Here is a 17,968-nt window from a genome sequence, read left to right as displayed (position 1 = left end):
TCTCTCTCTCTCTCTCTCTCTCTCTCTCTCTCTCTCTCTCTCTCTCTCTCTTGCAAGGCATATCAGTGTCCTCAGTTGAGTAGTGGGTAGGTAGCACATAAGGACACCTTAGGACTGGCTACTGTTATTCTCCTCTTCCAATTCCAGCTGAAGGAAAACTCCTGAAACAGAGATGAGAAAGCAAGTCAGTGCTGGGCCAGCCATTTGGATTCTATTTTCAACACAGTCTGTTTATTGTTTCCAAGGTCCATGAACAAACTCTGATTCCAGACTGGAATTTCTAAATCTGCCCCCAACATCATCATCATTATCACCATCAATATAATCATCATAGAATCCCTCCCCAACCCTCAAACATATCTATCTGTGTGTTCTGTCCTTAGAAACTCATAGAATGTCAGAGCTAGAAGGGACTTATCAGGCTGAGGTCAAGGAATAAAAACCCATTTTAAGATCAGCCTACCCCTGGAAAGAAAATTTGTTTGCTTTGGCCGGTAAAAGACGTGGACCGGGGAATCAGTCAATAAGTATTTATTAAGCACCTACTATGTGCCAGGCACTGTGCTGATACAAAGAAAGGTAAAAGAGGATCCCTACCCTCAAGGAGTTCACAGTCCTAATGGGGGAGACGACAAGGAAACAATCACATTTAAACAAGCTACAAACAGGATAAACCAGAGATAATCAACTGAGGGAAGGCACTAGAATCAAGAGGGATGGGGCAAAGCTTCCTGTAAAGGGGGTATTTTAGAGGGCACATGAAGGAAGCCAGGAAAGCCAGGAGATGGAGATGAGGAAAGAGCTCAGCTCTAGACCTGCTTCTCGGTCTGCCTCATTCTGTGATTTTAGACAAATCACTTCACTTTCTCACCTCTGTTTCCCCCTCTGTAAAGTGAAGTGGTTGGACTCTAAGGTCCCTGTTCTTGCCTTTTAGAATAGAAGCCCCTTAATCTGGGACTCTCTCCTGGCTGAGCTGAGTTATCTCTCTCCCAGTGGGAGAGCTCCTCCACTCTGTATTAACTGGTAGATATTCTTCTATGTGCACTTTTTCTAATTTCTATTTTGCTACAATTTGGATAAACAGGGTTGTTTTTTTTTTTGCTGAAAAAAAAAAAAAGAAAGAATGTAAGCAACCTGAGGCCAGGGGTGTTTTCACTCTTGTCTTTATGTCCCCAGCAATTATATGCATGGGAGAGATGTTGTGTAGGGAGAAATGACAAGATTTGTCAGCTGACTGTCAGTTATGTGGGACAAGCAGTTGAGGATAATGTTGACCTTAGGAATGCCTGCCCCATTGTCTCCCCAATCCCTTCCTTAGGATCACAAGGTCATGTCTGAGGAGCTTGATATGAGACCGTCAAGGATGAGAACTGTTAAGTGGTTTGCTCAAGGTCCCATGGGTGGTGAGTGGCAGAGACCAGAGTCACACTCAGGATGTCTTCCAACCCCCAATCTAGCAGCCTGCCTGCCATACCTACCCCATGGCCTCCTCTCTATCAGTGTCCCCCCGTAGCCTCCCTCTCCTTCAGGGTCTCTCAGCCCCCTCTCTTCTTCTAGAGGGAGAGTCCTTTTCTTCATATGGTCCCCTGTCCCTGATAGATTCTTCTGAGTTGTACAACATGGAAAGAACCCTAGAAAGGCTTTATGCCTCAGTGACCCTGCCTAGTTTCCAACCTCCATATAAGACACTCCAGACTGTTTGCAGGCTCTGTAGACCCCTTACTCCCTCTAGCTCAGTTCCCAAAGAGGAGGGAGGTGAAAAATAGGAAGGAAGGCTATTTGTCTGGCACCCAACATGGGACCTCATTCCTTGACCCATCTCCTGGCTTTCCTGTCTTCCTTCATGTGCCCTCTAAAACAATTACCTGAAGCCTTGGCAAAAAGCACCTGCTGGTCAGGGCTCTGGGCGATGCAGGATAGGAAAATCTTCTGGTCCTCTATCTTTTCTACTTCCACTTTCAGCAGGGCCACAGAGTTCACGGGGATTATGCTGGGAATGGAGGTAAAGGTCAGTGCCTTCTCTTCCAGGGCCTCCTGTCCTAAGTTCCCCAGGCCCTAGATGGGGCTGCACTTAAAAGTCAAGGACTTGATTCTTTAGGACAGAGAGATCTTTTGGGACCAGTCAGAGCCTTCCTGTCTCTCCGCTTGATGCTTCCAACTAGCCTTGAAGATCTTCCCTCAAGTGACCTTCTCCTTCCCAATTTTACCAACCTGTCTTCTTGTTCCTGGAATGTCTTCAGACCGATTCTGTCTTTTAAGGGAGCAAATGATTGCCCCAAGTTGGTCTCTCCCCACTTTCCTCCAATAACTCTCATTTACATAGTATTTGACAAAGTCCTTCCCTTACTGTGAAGGTAGTCATACATGTGTTATTATCCTTATTTCACAGTTTTGGGATCTGAGGCTTAGCAGAGCGATTTGTCCAAGGTCAAGGTCAATGCCAGACTTAAAATGGACCATATGGATTGGACTGGAATGAACTTTAGAGATCTTCAGGTTCAACTCCCTCAATTTATAGCTGAAGATATTGAGGGCCTCAGAGACATTAGGTGACTTTCCCAAGGTCACATGAGTATCAAATGGCAGAGCCAAATCTCACTCTCTTTCTACTATACATTGTTGCTTTTTTAAGCACCCCCGGTATCAAGCTAAGGATGAAAAGACAAATGGACAGACCACAATACCCTCTCCTTTCTTACCCAAGGGTTGGTACTTACTTTTTAAATTTGATGTTGAGGCTTAGAGTTAACAGCCCATGACCTGATAAGTATGCAGTTTTAGAAAATATCTCGTCCACCAAGGCAGCTAAAGCTCCACCATGAGTAAATCTGAGTAGGGGATGGGAAGAAATTAGTTGAAGTTAGAGTCAAACCTTCTCTCCACAACTTCCTCATGAACCTACCTTTCTAGTCTCTACCATCTGCCTTGTCCAGAACAAAATTGGTTAACAGAGAGTTAAAACCAAAGTTAAGTGAGGGGATGATAAAAACACATCCCAGGGTACTGAAAAAAATTGATAGGAATGGTTGATGGTTTATCATCAATTTTCCTTGAAAAATCACGGAGAATGGGAGAGGTGCTACATGACGAAAGATGCACAAATATTGTCTTGATTAAAAAAATCTCTCTCTATGATGCTTTCTTTACCTGGTTTCTGAATTTCTTCACGTGAGAATATCTTTTTAATATACAATATGCAGCCTCTTTTTTTCTATGTGTCAGGCACTATGCTAAAGTGCTTTATTAATATTATTTCATTTAATCCTCACAACAACCTTGTAAAGTTAATGCTATTATTATTCCTATTTTACTTTTGAGGAAACTGAGGCAAACAGAGATTTAAGTGACTTGCCCAAGGACACATAGCTAGTAAGTAGTGGGGCTGGATTTAGATTCAGGGCTTCCTGATTCTATTCTAACCACTTTGCCACTCAATTGCTCAAGAGCTGTGGCCTCTAGACTCATATTTTGTATAAAGTGTTTGCTGAATGAATGTTGACTGACTTCTTGGCCCCATAAGTCAGAGGAGTACCTCTTTTGTCTCCATTGAACCAGCCTGTCCTCAAAAACAACTAAGAATGGTGTAATTACTTACTCCTACTCATCCCCTTACCTTGGAGCGCCTTCCAGGTAGGGACCTGGCTGGAACAGACAGACTGACTTCTTCTTGGATGGGTGGAAAAAAATGACATACTCATAACCTTGTCCTTCCTTTTCAATGCACCTGGTAAAAATGCGGTAGTCTTCTTTGTCTGAGAGAGGGGAAATGTGAAAGAGACACAGAGAAAATTAAAAAAAAAGATATTTCTGTGAGCATAGGGGGAGAGAAATGGGATTCAGTCGTTCATCATATGCATTGATATTCTACATCAGGGGCTCTTAAGTGGAGGTCTACCCCCCCAAGGGGTCCATGGAGAGATTTCAGGGGTCTGTGAACTTGTATGGAAAATAAATTACATCTTTATTTGTGATAACTTCTAACTGAAATTTAGAATTTCTTCCAATTATGAATTTAAAAAATAATTCTCAGAATGAACCCATAGACTTCATCAGATTGCAAAAGATAGCTATGAGACACAAGAAAGTTTAAGAGCCTTTGTTCTATATGTGTGTAGATCCTGGAGGAAGATTTGAAAAATACTTGGCCCTTACCCTGTGAACTCCAGGCTGACAGGAGAACATGATCTGTGACCTTGATAAGCTCCTTGGATTATAGAATTGAGGGCTGGAGAAGAATTTAGAAATCATCTAGTCTAGAGAAGTTAAGTAATTTACCCAAGATTGTGCAGGTGACAGCTAAGAGTTGAATCCAGGTCCTTGTACTCTAAAGCCAATGTAGTTGCCAATATTATACCATGGTCTCCTCTTACCATTTTATGATGGAAAGAACCCTCAGAACATTGATAGGGGCTTGGGGAATGGCCATTGTCCATGGGACCTCTAGTCTGGTAGGGGAAACTGAGGCTCAACACCCAGAACTCTCAGTCTGATGGGAGCAAATGAAATACATGTAAGGAAAGAGGTGTCAAAAGGTTTATAAAGGAGCATCACTCAGAAGGGATGAATGAAAAACAACCCATATTCAACAAGTAATTGCTGAGGACCTACTCATTGCCTTGGTTAGTAGAAGATACACCCAACTTGTAGACAGGAAGAACTTGGTTCAAGCAGAGGGGGGTGCGTTGGACTGGACTCAGGAAACCCAGGTTCTAGTCCATATTTTGACATTGCATTGCTTTGTGATTTTGAGAAAGTTACAAAAACTTTCTTTAGTTGTTTATTGTTTAAAAAAATAATTCAGATTCTTTATTTGTAAAATGAAGGGATTGGAAAGTCCCTTCTAATTCTAATAATCTAAATTTTAAGAACTTGGCTGCTTGAAAGCTGTGTGATCTGGTGCAAGTGTTTTAACTAATCTCCCTGAGCCTTGATTTTCTCATTTGTCACCTGCAAATATTCAAAGAATCTGTGATTTCACTGATGACTAGCAACTGGTCTACCACTTAGTAGATAAAAACAAGGGAACTGTCTGAGGCACGAAAGAGGTCATCCTCAATTCTTCCCTCTCCTTCACCCCACAAATCTAATCAGTTGTCAAACCTTGTTCCTACATCCACAATATGTCTCAAATCCAACTTCTTTTCAGTAATAAAGCCACCATTCTAGATCAACCCCTCATCTTTCTAGACCAGCTCCACCACTGCTCTAGGTCAGGCTCTCATCATTCTAGATCAAGCCCTCATCATTTTAGATCATGCCCTCATTCACCTCTCACTGGATTACCACAATGGTGTCCTAATGTGTCTCTTTGCCTCAACCCATCCTCCACACAGATGCCAAAGTGATTTTTCTCTAAGTTTAGGTCTGACTGCGTCACTCCCTCAATCCATATATTCTAGTGTCTCCTTATCGTCCCTAGGATCAAATGTAAACTACTTTGATTGGCATTAAAGCTTTTCAAAGCCTGGCCCCGGTCTGTGTTTCTAGCCTTGTTACACATTATTGCTCTTCCTGAACATCGTGGTCTGGTTACATTGGCCTTCTTACTACTCTTCATGCATAACACTCCTTTTATCTCTGTGTCTTTGTACTGACTCTTCTCCCTTCCCCCCCCCCCCCCCCCCCCCCCCCAGTATCTGGAGCATATTCCCTCCCTCTTCTCCTTTGCCTCATGTAATACTCACTTTCTTCAAGGCTTAGTTGAAGTGTATCTTTTAACTTGGAGCCCTTCTTGAACTCCACCCCCCCAGCTATGTGTGCTCTCCATCCCCAAACTAGTTCGTAGTTATTTTGTGTATTTTTATATATACATATCGTCTCTCCTGATAGAAACTTTGTGAGGGCAGGGACTGTTTAATTTTTGGTTTTGTATTCCTAGCACCTAGAACCTGGTACTTAGTTGGTGCTTAATAAATGCTTTTGGATTGACCGAGTGGCCAGGTTTTGACAGCTAATAAATAACCAAAATGGAATTTGTATCCAAATCTAGACTCCAAGTTCAGTGTCTATTTACTATGTCATGATGCCTCTCTCCCTGCCATAAAAAGTTTATACCAGTACAAACCACTTACCCCAAGTGGATTGTTGCAAGGACATGGGTAGCGAGGCAGCATGGTGGATAGAGCAGTGGGCCTGGGCTGGGGAGACCTAAATTCAAATCGGGTCTCAGACTTTTACTAGCTATGTGATCCTAGGCAAGTCACAACTCTGCTGGCTTAGTTTCTTCGATTATAAAATGGGGATAGTAATAGCATGTACTTCCCAGTGTTGTTGTGAGGATCAAATGAAATAATATTTGTAAAATGCTTAGCACAGTGCCTGGCACATAGTATGTACTCGATAAATGCTTTTCTCTTTTCTACCCCCTTGTCAAACAATTTCTAATCCTAAAGATGTAAGTGTAAGGTAGCAGCAGTCTACTGGGCACCATAATGTGACATAATGTGAGGGGAGCAGCTTTAAGTAGGAGGATTTCACACAGCGTGAGGAGAGAGGTAAATTTGGTTAAGGAGTGGATGACGTTAAGGAACAGAATGATGCCTTGCTTGTACTGAGGATGAGAAGCAGTTCTTGCAGGCACATGCTTACCTGAAGGCTAAGGAGGGACTCTTTGGGCTGTTCTCTTTTTTGAGAGGAAAAAAAATGTGGCATTTCTTTTATGCTTGGTGCCTGAGACCTTTGAAAAAGTTATTGACTAACCTAGAGCTAAAATATAAAGAATTTAGATTAGTTTGAAGGTAGTAGAATCTTTAATCTAAACACAGGTCACATTTGCAAAGTACTTTAAAGTTTAGAAAGCTCTGTTCTAACATAACTCTGAGGTGGGCCTTAGGGTGTTAGAGCCGATAAGCACTTTTTGTTGCTGGTTTTCAGGCATTTTTCAGTTGTTCAGTGCAACCCTTTGTGGGATTTTCTTGGCAAGGATACTGGAGTGGTTTGCCATTTCCTTCTCCAGCTCATTTGACAGATGAGGAAATTGAGGCAAACAGGGTTAAGTGACTTGCCCAGGGTCACACAGCTAGTAAGCATCTGAGGCTGGATTTGAGCTTAAGAACATGAATCTTCCTGACTCTAGGCCCGGCACTCTATCCACTGCACTACCTAGCTGCCGTTTTAGGGGTTATCTAGTTCAATTTCTTCATTTTAAAGAGGAGGAAAATGGAGGGCAGGGGAAGATAAATCAAGAGGCTTGTCTAGTAGGGCAAGTATTGGTACCCTTATCTTACATAGGGGGAAACTTAAGGCCAGAGAGATTTAGTGATTTGGTCTGGGTCACATAATCAGCTAGGTAGTGTACTGGATTAGCAATCAGGAAGCCTGCCTCTAGTGTGACCTTGGGGAAGTCATTTACCTGTACCAGCCTCACTTTCCTCATCTGTAAAAATGAGGATTTTAATAGTGCCTACATCCTAAGTTTGCTGTGAGAATCAAACAAGATTACATACATAAGGTATTTTATAGATTTTAAAGCACCTCATAAATGTTAGCTATCATCATTGTCATAATCCTCATCATCCTCGTCATCATCATGTGGGAGCCAGGACTTAAATCTAAATCTTTCAATTCAAAGAACAGTGCTCTTGTTCAATCTTGGAAGTGAGATTGACTTTCTCTTTTCCAAGAAGCTTTTAAAACTAGCACAGTTTCTTGGCCTCAGATAGTTTAAGTAAAGTTCTGAATGGAGGTATGGAATTGGTGAAGGGCTGAGATCACCTCTATAAGTCTCTGAGGGAATAGTAGTGTATTATTCCTGAATAGTGAGGGTGTGTGTGTGTGTGTGTGTGTGTGTGTGTGTGTGTGTGTATGTTGGGAGGAGGCATGAAGGAAGTCAGGACTTACCTGATGTGGCTCTAAATTCACCTGGGATCTTCAACCCTCTGATGTGGTCACTATTGCTCTTGAAGGAAGGAAGTTTGATCCAGTCCCCATCCTTTGTCTTTTCTAGATACTCCTTGTACAAGCGCGTCATCTCAGGGTTCCAACTGGCGTTGGGAAGGGCATAATCCTTCAGGTTTGTATTCTTTGGACAGAACCTGGAAATCTAGAAAGAATTTAATTTCAGAGTAGCACAATCTTCCGGGAGAAAACCAGGCAGATAGATGCCTTGGAGGTGGGGTCACTTAGAAGAATCAATTTCCGGGCTAATTTCTTTGGCTTCTCTGCTCCCAGAAAAGTACCAGAAATCTATACAGTTTATAGAATCCTAGATTTAGAAAGGTCAGCTTCCACCCATTTTGCAGATAAGGAAACTGAAGGTCTGAGAGTTTCAGTGCAGAGGCAATGTTTGAACCTAGTTGAACCTCTCCACATAGTTCTTTTTCTAACACATCCTAGCGACTCTAGATACTGGACTTGGGTCAAGGGCCCAGTTGCCCTCTGGGAAAAAGAATATAGCTTTGTCAGGACAGGGAGAAATGCAATCACTCAACCTCCACTTTCCTAAAGGTTATCGCCATTCTAGCTTCAGGGGGGATCTCTCTGCTTAGTTCTGGCTCCCCGCTTATTTTATTACTGAGTGGCCCTTCCTGGGAGGTGGAGTAACTCCCTTTGCAATGAAAGTTTCCTCTGCAAAATGGATCCAAAGCCAGGGGCTTGGAACAGTGTGTACACATCTAACCATGCATGTGTCCCCAACAACAAGGGCGTAAGCTGGGTCACATGTCTGTACTTTTCACTTTGCTGATCAGATGCTAGTTCGGGTCAGTAATAGCCCCATGACCTTCCCATGCCAAGGATCATGAAAAATATAAAAATCAGAATTCTCCCTTTGAAATAAACTCAAGACCTCTTAAGTGCCGGCTTTCTTTTCCCTTATCATAGAATGTTAGAACTAGAGTACTGGGCCTGGAGTTGGGAAGACCTGAGTTCAAATCCAGCCTCAGACTCTTATTAACTTTGTAACCCTGGGTAAGTCCCAACCTCTCCCAGCCTCAGTTTCCTCAATTATAAAATGAAGATAATAATAGCCCCTACTTCACAGGGTTGTTGTGAGGATCAAATGAGTGCTCTGTAAACCCAAGAGAGCTATAGAAACGTTAGCTCCTTAGTATTATCTAAGCCAACCTCCTCATGTTACAGATGAGGAAACCGAGGCCCGGAGAGGTCAGTTGACTTGTCCCAGGTCATACATTGAGTCAGTTGCAGAGCCAAAGCTAGAATTCAGTCCAATGTTCTTTGCACTATACTATTTATTCACAGGCTCAATTTTTATTTATTGTCTCAATTGATCAAGAAACTTTTATTTTTTAAAAAAAAGTCTTTATTAAATGCCTACTATGTGCCAGGCACTAAGATGAGGATACAAATATAAAAGTAAGATAGTCCCTGCCCCCAATGAGCTTTTATTCTTCAGAGGAGACGCAACAGAGAACAGAACAGAGGTAAGTCAATACGGTATACATAGACATGATTTTCACATGTTACACAAAACGATTTCTGTGCTGAGGGTACTAATATCTAGAGGAATCAGGAAAGGTAGCCCTTAAGCTGAGCCTTGAAGGGAGCTATCAGTCAGTCAACAACCATTCATTAAAGATCTCAGATTTAGAGCTGAGAGGGGACCAAACTCCTTATTTAACAGATGAGAAAACTGAGGGTCAGAAAGAAGAAATGGTTTGTCCAATAAAATAGCTAATAAATATTAGAGCTGGGATTCAAACTCTCCTGACTTCAAGGCTAGTGTTCTTAGCATTATATCACATTGCCTGTCAGTTGTAACTTGTAGGGAAAACCAAGGGTGAGTGAATTCTAAGGTACCTATCCCACTATGTCTGAGCTGTTCACACGCTTAGGGGGAGCTTTATAAAAAGAGCCCAGTACTCAGTACTTACCAGGCTGTCTGTGGATGAGCTGAAGCTTGTTCGGAGAACTAGCTTGGGAGTGTATCTGTGCAGGACACTCAGGGGCCTGAAGCTTGGGGTTCCGAGAAGGCCCCTAGAGGGGCCAAACTGTGGCACCAGCCAGAGGCTTCTGCTCATCATAGTCCTGACACGGGTGTGCTTGTCTGCTGGCTTGGAATCTGAAAGACCTTCAGCAAAGAGGCTCTGGAGAGGAGACTCAGATTTTATCAGTGGGATTGCTAATGTAATCACTTCCCAGCCAAGTGAAACTCCTGCCAAAACCTTCAGCAGCAAGACAAAAGTTTCCGCTGCAGAGAGCATGGATTTCATCAGGGAAGCATGCAGTCTTGTTTGATACAGTGCGTAGCGAACAGCACTGGGCACTCTCCCTGAAGTACATCGTTCCAGTGCCTTTTGGAGAAAAACCTCAAGTGATGCAACAATTCTTAGAGGGCATAAGCTTGCTCCATGCCCCATACCCCAGAGTTCTGGGAAGGTTCTAGGCTAGCATCATCCTAGGTGAATTTAATTCGAGCTGCAGACTTGGAGGAGTTGCCTAGGTATGTAGGTACAATTATTTTCCCAAGTTTTCTCTCATCCTGTCAGTTTTCAGGAAGGGCAAGGATTGTTCTCCAGGCCAACTTGCCCTTCAATTTCCCAACCTGAGTGCCTCTCGTAGGCTTCTGTACTGCTCTGGACTGGAATAAGATTCTGGCTTTTCCAGAATGTCGTCTAGTAGTATATCTAAGTACTACATACATATACACACACATACATATATATACATATTGTATATATACATATGTACATATATATACATATTGTATATATACATATGTACATATATATACACATATTGTATATATACATATGTACATACATATATATACATATTGTATATATACAATACATATATTATATATATACATATTGTAAGGAAGGTGAATTTTAGTGTGTGTGAAGTGGATTTTTTGTTATTCTTTCTTAGAGTTTTCTTCCCAGGATCCATAGCTGTAACAATCTCTACTTGCTGGGTGTTAGATATGAGTTCTCATGATCATAGTTGGAAACAGTTTCTACTGCGCAGTCACAGTAGATATAGGGGTAAAGTGATGTAAAATTGTGAGGCTATTGCTGGCAATGTGCCTTCTTTTTCTGTTACCCTAGCAGGTAGGCACTCGTCAGTGACTGGGGACCCCCATGGGGTGAACGTGCAGGCTGAAAGCTGTGCTTACTTTGATCGGCCCCCATCAAGGCTTGGGAGGAGGAATCTGTGTGTTTGCCTCAACCGGCCCCCATTGAGGCTTGAGGGGATTTAGGGGAGTACACAAGTTGTGCTGGTCTCGACTGACCCCATCAAGACAAGCGGTAGTTGCCCCCCCTTCACACCAGCCCCTTCGAGAGGGGTTGTTAGAGAATGCTGTAGGAGATGGTGCTCCCATTATCAGCAAACTCCCTTTGAGAAGACTAGACTAGAATAAAGTAAACTTATTTAACCCCTTATTATGATTCCATTTCTGTCTTCCTGTCTGACCTGATCAAAAGCGAATCTGCTAATGAGAGAGGTGCTAGAGCCCTTCTGTATCTCTTTCCTAAGAAATGGCGTAGTCAGTGTGTTTACTTGTCCAACACACATATATATATACATACATACATATATATACACATATGTATGTATATATACATTTGCACATAATAAGTGCAGATTAGGAAAGAAAAAAAGAAAAAATTTACATGATAATTTTGTTGTATATTTGAAAGTGATAGTAAGTTATGCATAGTAGATTTATAGTTTCATGTACGATTGTCTTTTTTTATTGTATTTTGTTATGGAAATGCTTGTTTTATTCCATAAATTAAAAAGAAAATTAAAAAATTATAGGAATTCACATGGCTTGTATTTATGCATCAACTTATATACCTTACTATTTCTGAATGAAATAGTATAGTGATTGAAATAATGGAGAAACCCAAAAATAATGGAGAAATCCTTTTTTGGTTTGCCAGAAGATTTGAAGAAGTTTAGACAGGACAAAGCCAAGTTCAAAGCAAAATAGCTCTTCAACAGTCCTACAAAATATTTCATGTTTTGATATTTAAGTATCACCACACTGGGAGAATATAATAGTAGTAATGTGTTATTGTTTTATATTTTATTTCTCAAAGTGTGTTTATGAGTGTTTTGTGTTTTAAGCATTTCTTTTGTGGTCGAGGAAATATTTTATTAAAAAATTGAATTGTTTAATGCTTTCATTCCACTCTCCTTACTCTTCTACCACGTCTCATAAAATACAGGGTTGGGAGAGGAAGAGTGGCCAAATTAGGCTATTGATTGTAAGGGTCAGTGGGGATAGGACATATTTCTCACACCTAGAAACTCAAACTGTGGAAGAAAAGGCAATGATTTCTGAAGAGATAGGAGGCAAAGTGCAAAACAGAATGAGGAAGTTTCTTTCTGTGTCCAGTTTTCCCTTGCCTACATCACTATTCCCTCATGATGAACTTTGGTAATGTCCCTGCCATGAAGAGGGCATCAGATTAAAAAGCAATGGCTGTCAGGAGTTTCACTTTGCTCTAGACTTCAAGTCTGTGCCCCATGCCACAAGTCCCTGGTTCATAATTCCCAAGTCTTCACCTAATGACCAACTCTATTAAATGTATGAGTTGAACATCAGTTTTGAACTGTTGTTATATTGTCTACACTTCTTTGCCTATGAGTAGAAAGAGCAGGCAAGGGGGATTAAACAAACTGACCTGTACGTTTCCTAACACTCCTGGGTTCGGAATAGCTCATGTACTGCTTGGAAAACTGCTTGGGTCTGAGAAAGGCCATTGGCAATATACCTTCTTTGTCGGTTGTCCTATAAAGCGTGGGTACTGATCACTATGTGGGGGAATCCATTTTGGGATTTAGGTAATGCATAGAGGAATGCATGTACCTGCCTTGATAGGCCCCCATCAAGACTTGGGAGGAATCTGTGTTTGCCTCAACTGGCCCCCATTGAGGCTTAGGGGATGAGGAGTTGTACTCCTATTTTCATCCACCCCTATGAGAATTGTGATTAGGGAATGCTATAGGAGTTGGTGCTCCCATTATCAGCAACCCTTTTGAGAAGTCTAGACTAGAATAAAGTAAGCTTATTTAACCCCTTGGAAGCTGTCTTCCTTGTCTGACCGGATCAACAGTGAACCTGTGCTAGTACACCTGTTAGTGTTAGGAGCCCTCCTATGTTCTCCTGCCCAACAAATGTGTTACCTGTGTATTTACCTGTGAAACACTACCCCCAGCCAAGCATGAGACCTCCTTCCCCCAGGTGCTTATAGCTGCTGGGCCCTCAAGTGATAAGTAAGTGATATCAATAGTCTGAATCCTTATACCCTTGGGCAAATCAAGTTTTGCAGAATGTCTCAATGTCTTTTAAGAAAAAAAACAAGCCTAATCTCTATGGGGGTGGGGAAGGGTTAGGATATTACTTCTTCCACATCTGGATTGTGTTGGGCAGTCAGTGGGTCTCTGTGTTGCACTTCAACAGCAGATATTATCAGCTTGCCATAATAGAGGAAGATAAGAAGAGTCTTCATCTGTTCAGGGGGATTTTAACCAATTTGTTGGGTATCCTAAAGGATTTTGGGGGCCCTGCTATGTGCCCTTGGTTCACAGTGTAGGTAGTGGGCAATTTGAATGACTTAGAGCTATTTATTTTTCTGGGTGATCTCAAAGATCTGGGAATATCTTTGAAGACTACTGATGGTGTTAGATCAGCTAAAGATAACTGAAGATATATCAGCCAGAAGCTATTGGTCTAAAATTGTCAATTGACAAGTGCCCATTTTATTGAATTTCTGTCAGGTAGCTCTCTATGGAGCCAGTTGCCTGCTGGATATCCCTAGTTGGATGTCTTTCTAGAATCTCACATTCAACGTGGCTAAAAAAGAATTCATCATGTTTGCCCCTAAACTTGTCCCTCACCCTAATCTCTCTATTTCTTTTAATGGCATCACCATCCTGGCAGCTAGGTTGGCAGCAGATAGTCTTAGACTTGGAGTTGGGAAGACACAAGTTTGAAGCTTTATCAGATGTGTGAAGCTGGAAAAGTCTTGATTATGTCACACTGAGCCCATGGAATACTATTCTAACAACTTCCTCTTCTTTTCCCTCCTCATTCAAACCCAGCCATATCCTCTGATCCCACTCCAATCTCATCCCTAGTCCCATGCCTATGAGATTCTTTTAGCCTCAATTGTATCTGAGTAGGAAGTGAGTACTGATGCTGAGAAAACAGAAGGGCCTGTTAATTTGGCCACTTCTAAAGAATTATTGGGAGCTGGAGATGTTTCTGGGATTCAGTGTCTATGATCAGAGATTTGTGAAGAGTTTTGCCATCATAGCAAGGCTTCTCAGTGACTTCACCTGTGCATAATCATGAACAGGAGGACAGAAAGGAAGAGTCTGGAATTGACCCTTTGGTACCTTTTGGAAATCCCTTGGATGAGAAATATGACCAGATTTTTAAGGGCTTGGCTAGCTATCTTACATGGCAGTGCTGGCTTTGAGGAAAGAAGAAGAAGGAGAAGGAGGAGGAGGAGGAGAAGAAGAAGAAGAAGCATGGAGTTATATTCTATTTTAATTAAGTGGCAAAATAACCAGGTTCAAGTTTGGATTCACTGATATCTAGCTAAAGAGGATCATTATTTGTTCGTTTTTAAATGGGGGAAAATGTCAGAAACCAAACAGGTAATTTGGTTGATCATGAGAAAAATTTTAAACAACCTCAATTTTCTCTGGATGAGAACAGTACGCTTCAGCTGTCTTATTTTACTGCATCTCTTATCTCATTCAAACCAAGCTTCTGCTCTATCAGACAAGGAGTTCTTATTGTTTCTTACTTGCCTTTACTTCTACAGTTATAGTAACAACACAGAGACCCAGAAACCAGAAATGTGGAAGGGTGGGCTGGCACTTAAGCTGTATGTGGAATACCACTCCAACAATCAGGATAAACTTTCATTTCAATGATAACAACATTTTTTACTAGTTTAAGAAAAACCTCAAACCCAAGTATTTTTTGTGTTAAATACCAATGTGGTTTTGTGTGTGTGTGTGTGTATGTGTATGTGTATGTGTGTGTGTGTGTGTTAAATACCAATGCCAACCTAGTTAGGGTGGTCTTGTACTATGAGGAAGGTGACAGCAAACAAGTGGAATAAATGTTTTGAAAAGATTATTATCTGTCAAGAGCTAATGAGCCACTGTGGACATGGAGCTAGGGACGAAACTGGAGTGGGATCAGAGCATACAGCTGGGTTCGAGTGAGGAGGGAAAAGAAGAGGGGGTTGTTAGAGTAGTATTCCGCGGGCCCAACTGTTTTCCACATGGTTGCCCTGGCTTCATTTTTTCTGCCGCATCGTCATTGTTGGTGTGTAGCATAGGTGATGTTGGAAATAGATGGGACAGCCAACTATGGCAACTGCCAATGATAACGATTCCCTGTGTGAAGAGGAAAAGGAGAAACAACTGATTCTGGGAAAAGTGATGCGTACCAATTTTGCTTGGCCCCTGATGGCAGGATTGGGAGGAATGGGTGGCAGATGCAGAGGGACAGATTTCAGTTTGATGTAAGCAAAAAAATTGCTTTCTCAACACTGTTCAGTCCTCTGTCCCTTGTAGTTTGACACTAAATATCATCCCTAAGCAAATAATTCATAAATAGGTATCTCTACCCCTAATCTCTTCACGAAGTCAGGTTACTTATTGGCTATCTCCTCTTAGAAGTCTGGCAAGAATCTCTTGATAATCTCAAGAATTAACATGTTATTTAACATGTTAATTAATTAAGAATGTTAATCTCAAGAATTAACATGACGAAAACAGAACCCATTATCTTTTCCTCTGAACTTGTCCCTCTCCATAACATCTCTATTTCTGTTAATAGTGCCAACTTCCTGGTCATTAGGTAACACAGTGGATAGTGTTAGATTTGGAATTAGGTTCAAACCTTGTCTCAGACACTTCCTAGATTTGTGACCCTGGCCAATTCACTTAATCTCTCTTAGTCTCAGTTTCCTTATTTGTAAAACAGGGATTATAATAGCACCTACTTCACAAATTTGTTGTGAGGATTAAATGAGATAATATATTTATGGTGCTTTGCAAACCTTAAAGTACCATAAAAATGCTAGTTATGATCCTCTCAGTCAGCCAGACTTGTGTCTTTGGAATCACGGGCATCCTGATGACTGTCTTAGGGTGTTTGAAGGACTGTCCCAAGGAAGAGGGATTAGAACTATTTTACTTGGCCCCACATGAAAGAAATGGGTGGAAGTGGCAGAGAAGCAGGTTTTGGCTTGATGTAAAGAAAACTCCCAAATATGTAGAGTTGCTAAAAAAGTAGACAAGGCTCTTGCAGGTGGCAGGTCACTCCTCCCTTGAGGTCTTCAGATAAAGGTTGAATGACCATTTGTCTGGCATTTTGTAGAGAGGAATCTTGTTCAGATACTAGTCTCAGTAGCCTCCTAGCTTTTTCTTTTTCTTTTTTTCTGTCTTTATTTTCTTTTTAATTAATTAATTTTAATTTATTTGTTTAGTTTTTCCTGACTGAGATTCTGTGAATCTGAAACAAAATCAATAGCATGACAATTTAAAAAAGCATTTAATTTTCTTCAAACTGACTCAAAAGTTAATTTGGTTTCCATAGATGTGAGGATAAGGTCTTCACCTAGAATAAGCTGGGCCTGATTCTATCCGATCCTCTGGTAGGATAGGTTCCAAACTGGAATGAAATGAGAAACGTGGTCCATTTAATAGTCTTTTTAAATTTAAAATTCAATCTTATTTTATTTTCAGTTTCAAATTCTCTCCCTCCCCCTCCTCTCCCATTCACCGAGAAGGCAAGAAAAACAAAACCCATTATAAGTATGTATAGTCATGAAAAACAAATTTCCTTGTTAGCCATGTTCCAGAAAAGAAAAGAAGAAGAAGAAGAAAGGAGAAGAAAATATTCCTCAGTCTGCACTCTGAGGCCATCAGCTCTTTGTCTGGAGGTAGATAGTATGTTTCATCATGAATCCTTGGAATTGTGATTGGTCAATTTGTTGATCAGTTATTCAATTTTTCACAGTTGATTCTTTTTATAATATTGCTATTGTATAAATTGTTCTCCTGGTTCTGCTCATTTCACTTTACATCAGTTCATGCAAGTCTTCCCAGATTTTTCTGAAACCATCCCCTTCATCATCTCTTACAGCATAGCAGCAATGCATCACATTCATATATCATAACTTGCTCAGCCATTCCTTAAATGATAACTCCTTAGTTCCCAATATTCTTTGCCACCACAAATAAGAGCTACCATAAATATTTTTATACATATGAGTCCTTTTCTTCTTTCTTTGATCTCTTCGGGGTACAGATCTAGTAGTGGCTTCATTGGATCAAAGGATACACACACAGTTTAATAGCTTTTTGAATATAGTTCCAAATTTCCCTCCCAGAATGGTTGTAGTCAGTCTTGGTTGGTTGTTGTCCTTTGTTCTTGAAGAGGACCAAAATGACATACTTGTAGTAAATTTAATAGTTAACAAAAGAAAGTTTACTCAGCTGTTGCAGGGGAAGGATGTTTAAAATGGAAGACCAATCAATAAATCAATAAACGTTTATTAAATACATACTATGTGCCAGGGACTGTGCTAAGCACTGGGATACAAAAAGAGGCAAAAGGCAGTCCCTGTCCTCAAGGAGCTTACAATCTAAAAGGATGTTCATCCCGGTAATGTATTGATTCATTTGAACTTAGCTTCCCAGGCTTGTTCGTGTTGGTGGTTTGCAGTCCAAAGCTTTAGGGAAGGGCTCCGTCCCCTTGCGTCGTGCATTCAGGTGACTAAAAAACTACATCTATGGCCTAAGCCTTAATCTCTTGAGTCACTTAAATCTTAAGGACAGTTTCAATACTTTTTAAGGAAAAAACAGTGTAATTTGCATAAGGTGGGGCTTAGGATGTTGCTGCTACCATATCACTTAATCCCCCAACTTTCCCACCTGGTTCGTATTTCAGTAATTCACAAGTTTTTTTTTTTTTGTTATTGTTTTTTTATAACTTTTTTTTCCTTTGTGAAAGGTTTACCCCTCTCTC

The 17,968-nt window shown here is 41.0% G+C and overlaps 1 protein-coding gene across 1 annotated transcript; it reads right to left on the bottom strand.

The window, feature by feature from the left end:
- Positions 1–10: 10 nt before the first annotated feature.
- Positions 11–10,043, bottom strand: LOC114042809 (acyl-coenzyme A thioesterase THEM5-like). The gene is made up of 6 exons (XM_027861536.1): positions 9,831–10,043; positions 7,840–8,041; positions 3,614–3,752; positions 2,718–2,828; positions 1,866–1,990; positions 11–161 (listed from the first exon to the last, which is right to left on the bottom strand). The coding sequence occupies exons 1-6, from the start codon at positions 9,978–9,980 to the stop codon at positions 109–111; spliced, it is 780 nt and encodes a 259-aa protein (XP_027717337.1). The 5' UTR covers positions 9,981–10,043; the 3' UTR covers positions 11–108.
- Positions 10,044–17,968: the final 7,925 nt, after the last annotated feature.

Source organism: Vombatus ursinus, unplaced genomic scaffold, assembly GCF_900497805.2.
Source record: "Vombatus ursinus unplaced genomic scaffold, bare-nosed wombat genome assembly UNPS02014768.1, whole genome shotgun sequence".
In the NCBI taxonomy this organism is placed as follows: Eukaryota; Metazoa; Chordata; class Mammalia; order Diprotodontia; family Vombatidae; genus Vombatus; species Vombatus ursinus.
The sequence above is the reverse complement of the archived record's forward strand: the minus strand, read 5'-3'. Positions and strand labels throughout refer to the sequence as shown.

Bases quoted from the DNA above. Each gene is read 5' to 3' on its own strand.
- LOC114042809 (XM_027861536.1), bottom strand. From the start codon at position 9,980: ATGATGAGCAGAAGCCTCTGGCTGGTGCCACAGTTTGGCCCCTCTAGG. The intron at 8,042-9,830 runs GTAAGTACTGAG...AATTCTTTCTAG, and splicing joins GCTCATCCACAGACAGCCTG to ATTTCCAGGTTCTGTCCAAA. The intron at 1,991-2,717 runs GTAAGTACCAAC...CTCCATTCCCAG, and splicing joins CTCAACATCAAATTTAAAAA to CATAATCCCCGTGAACTCTG.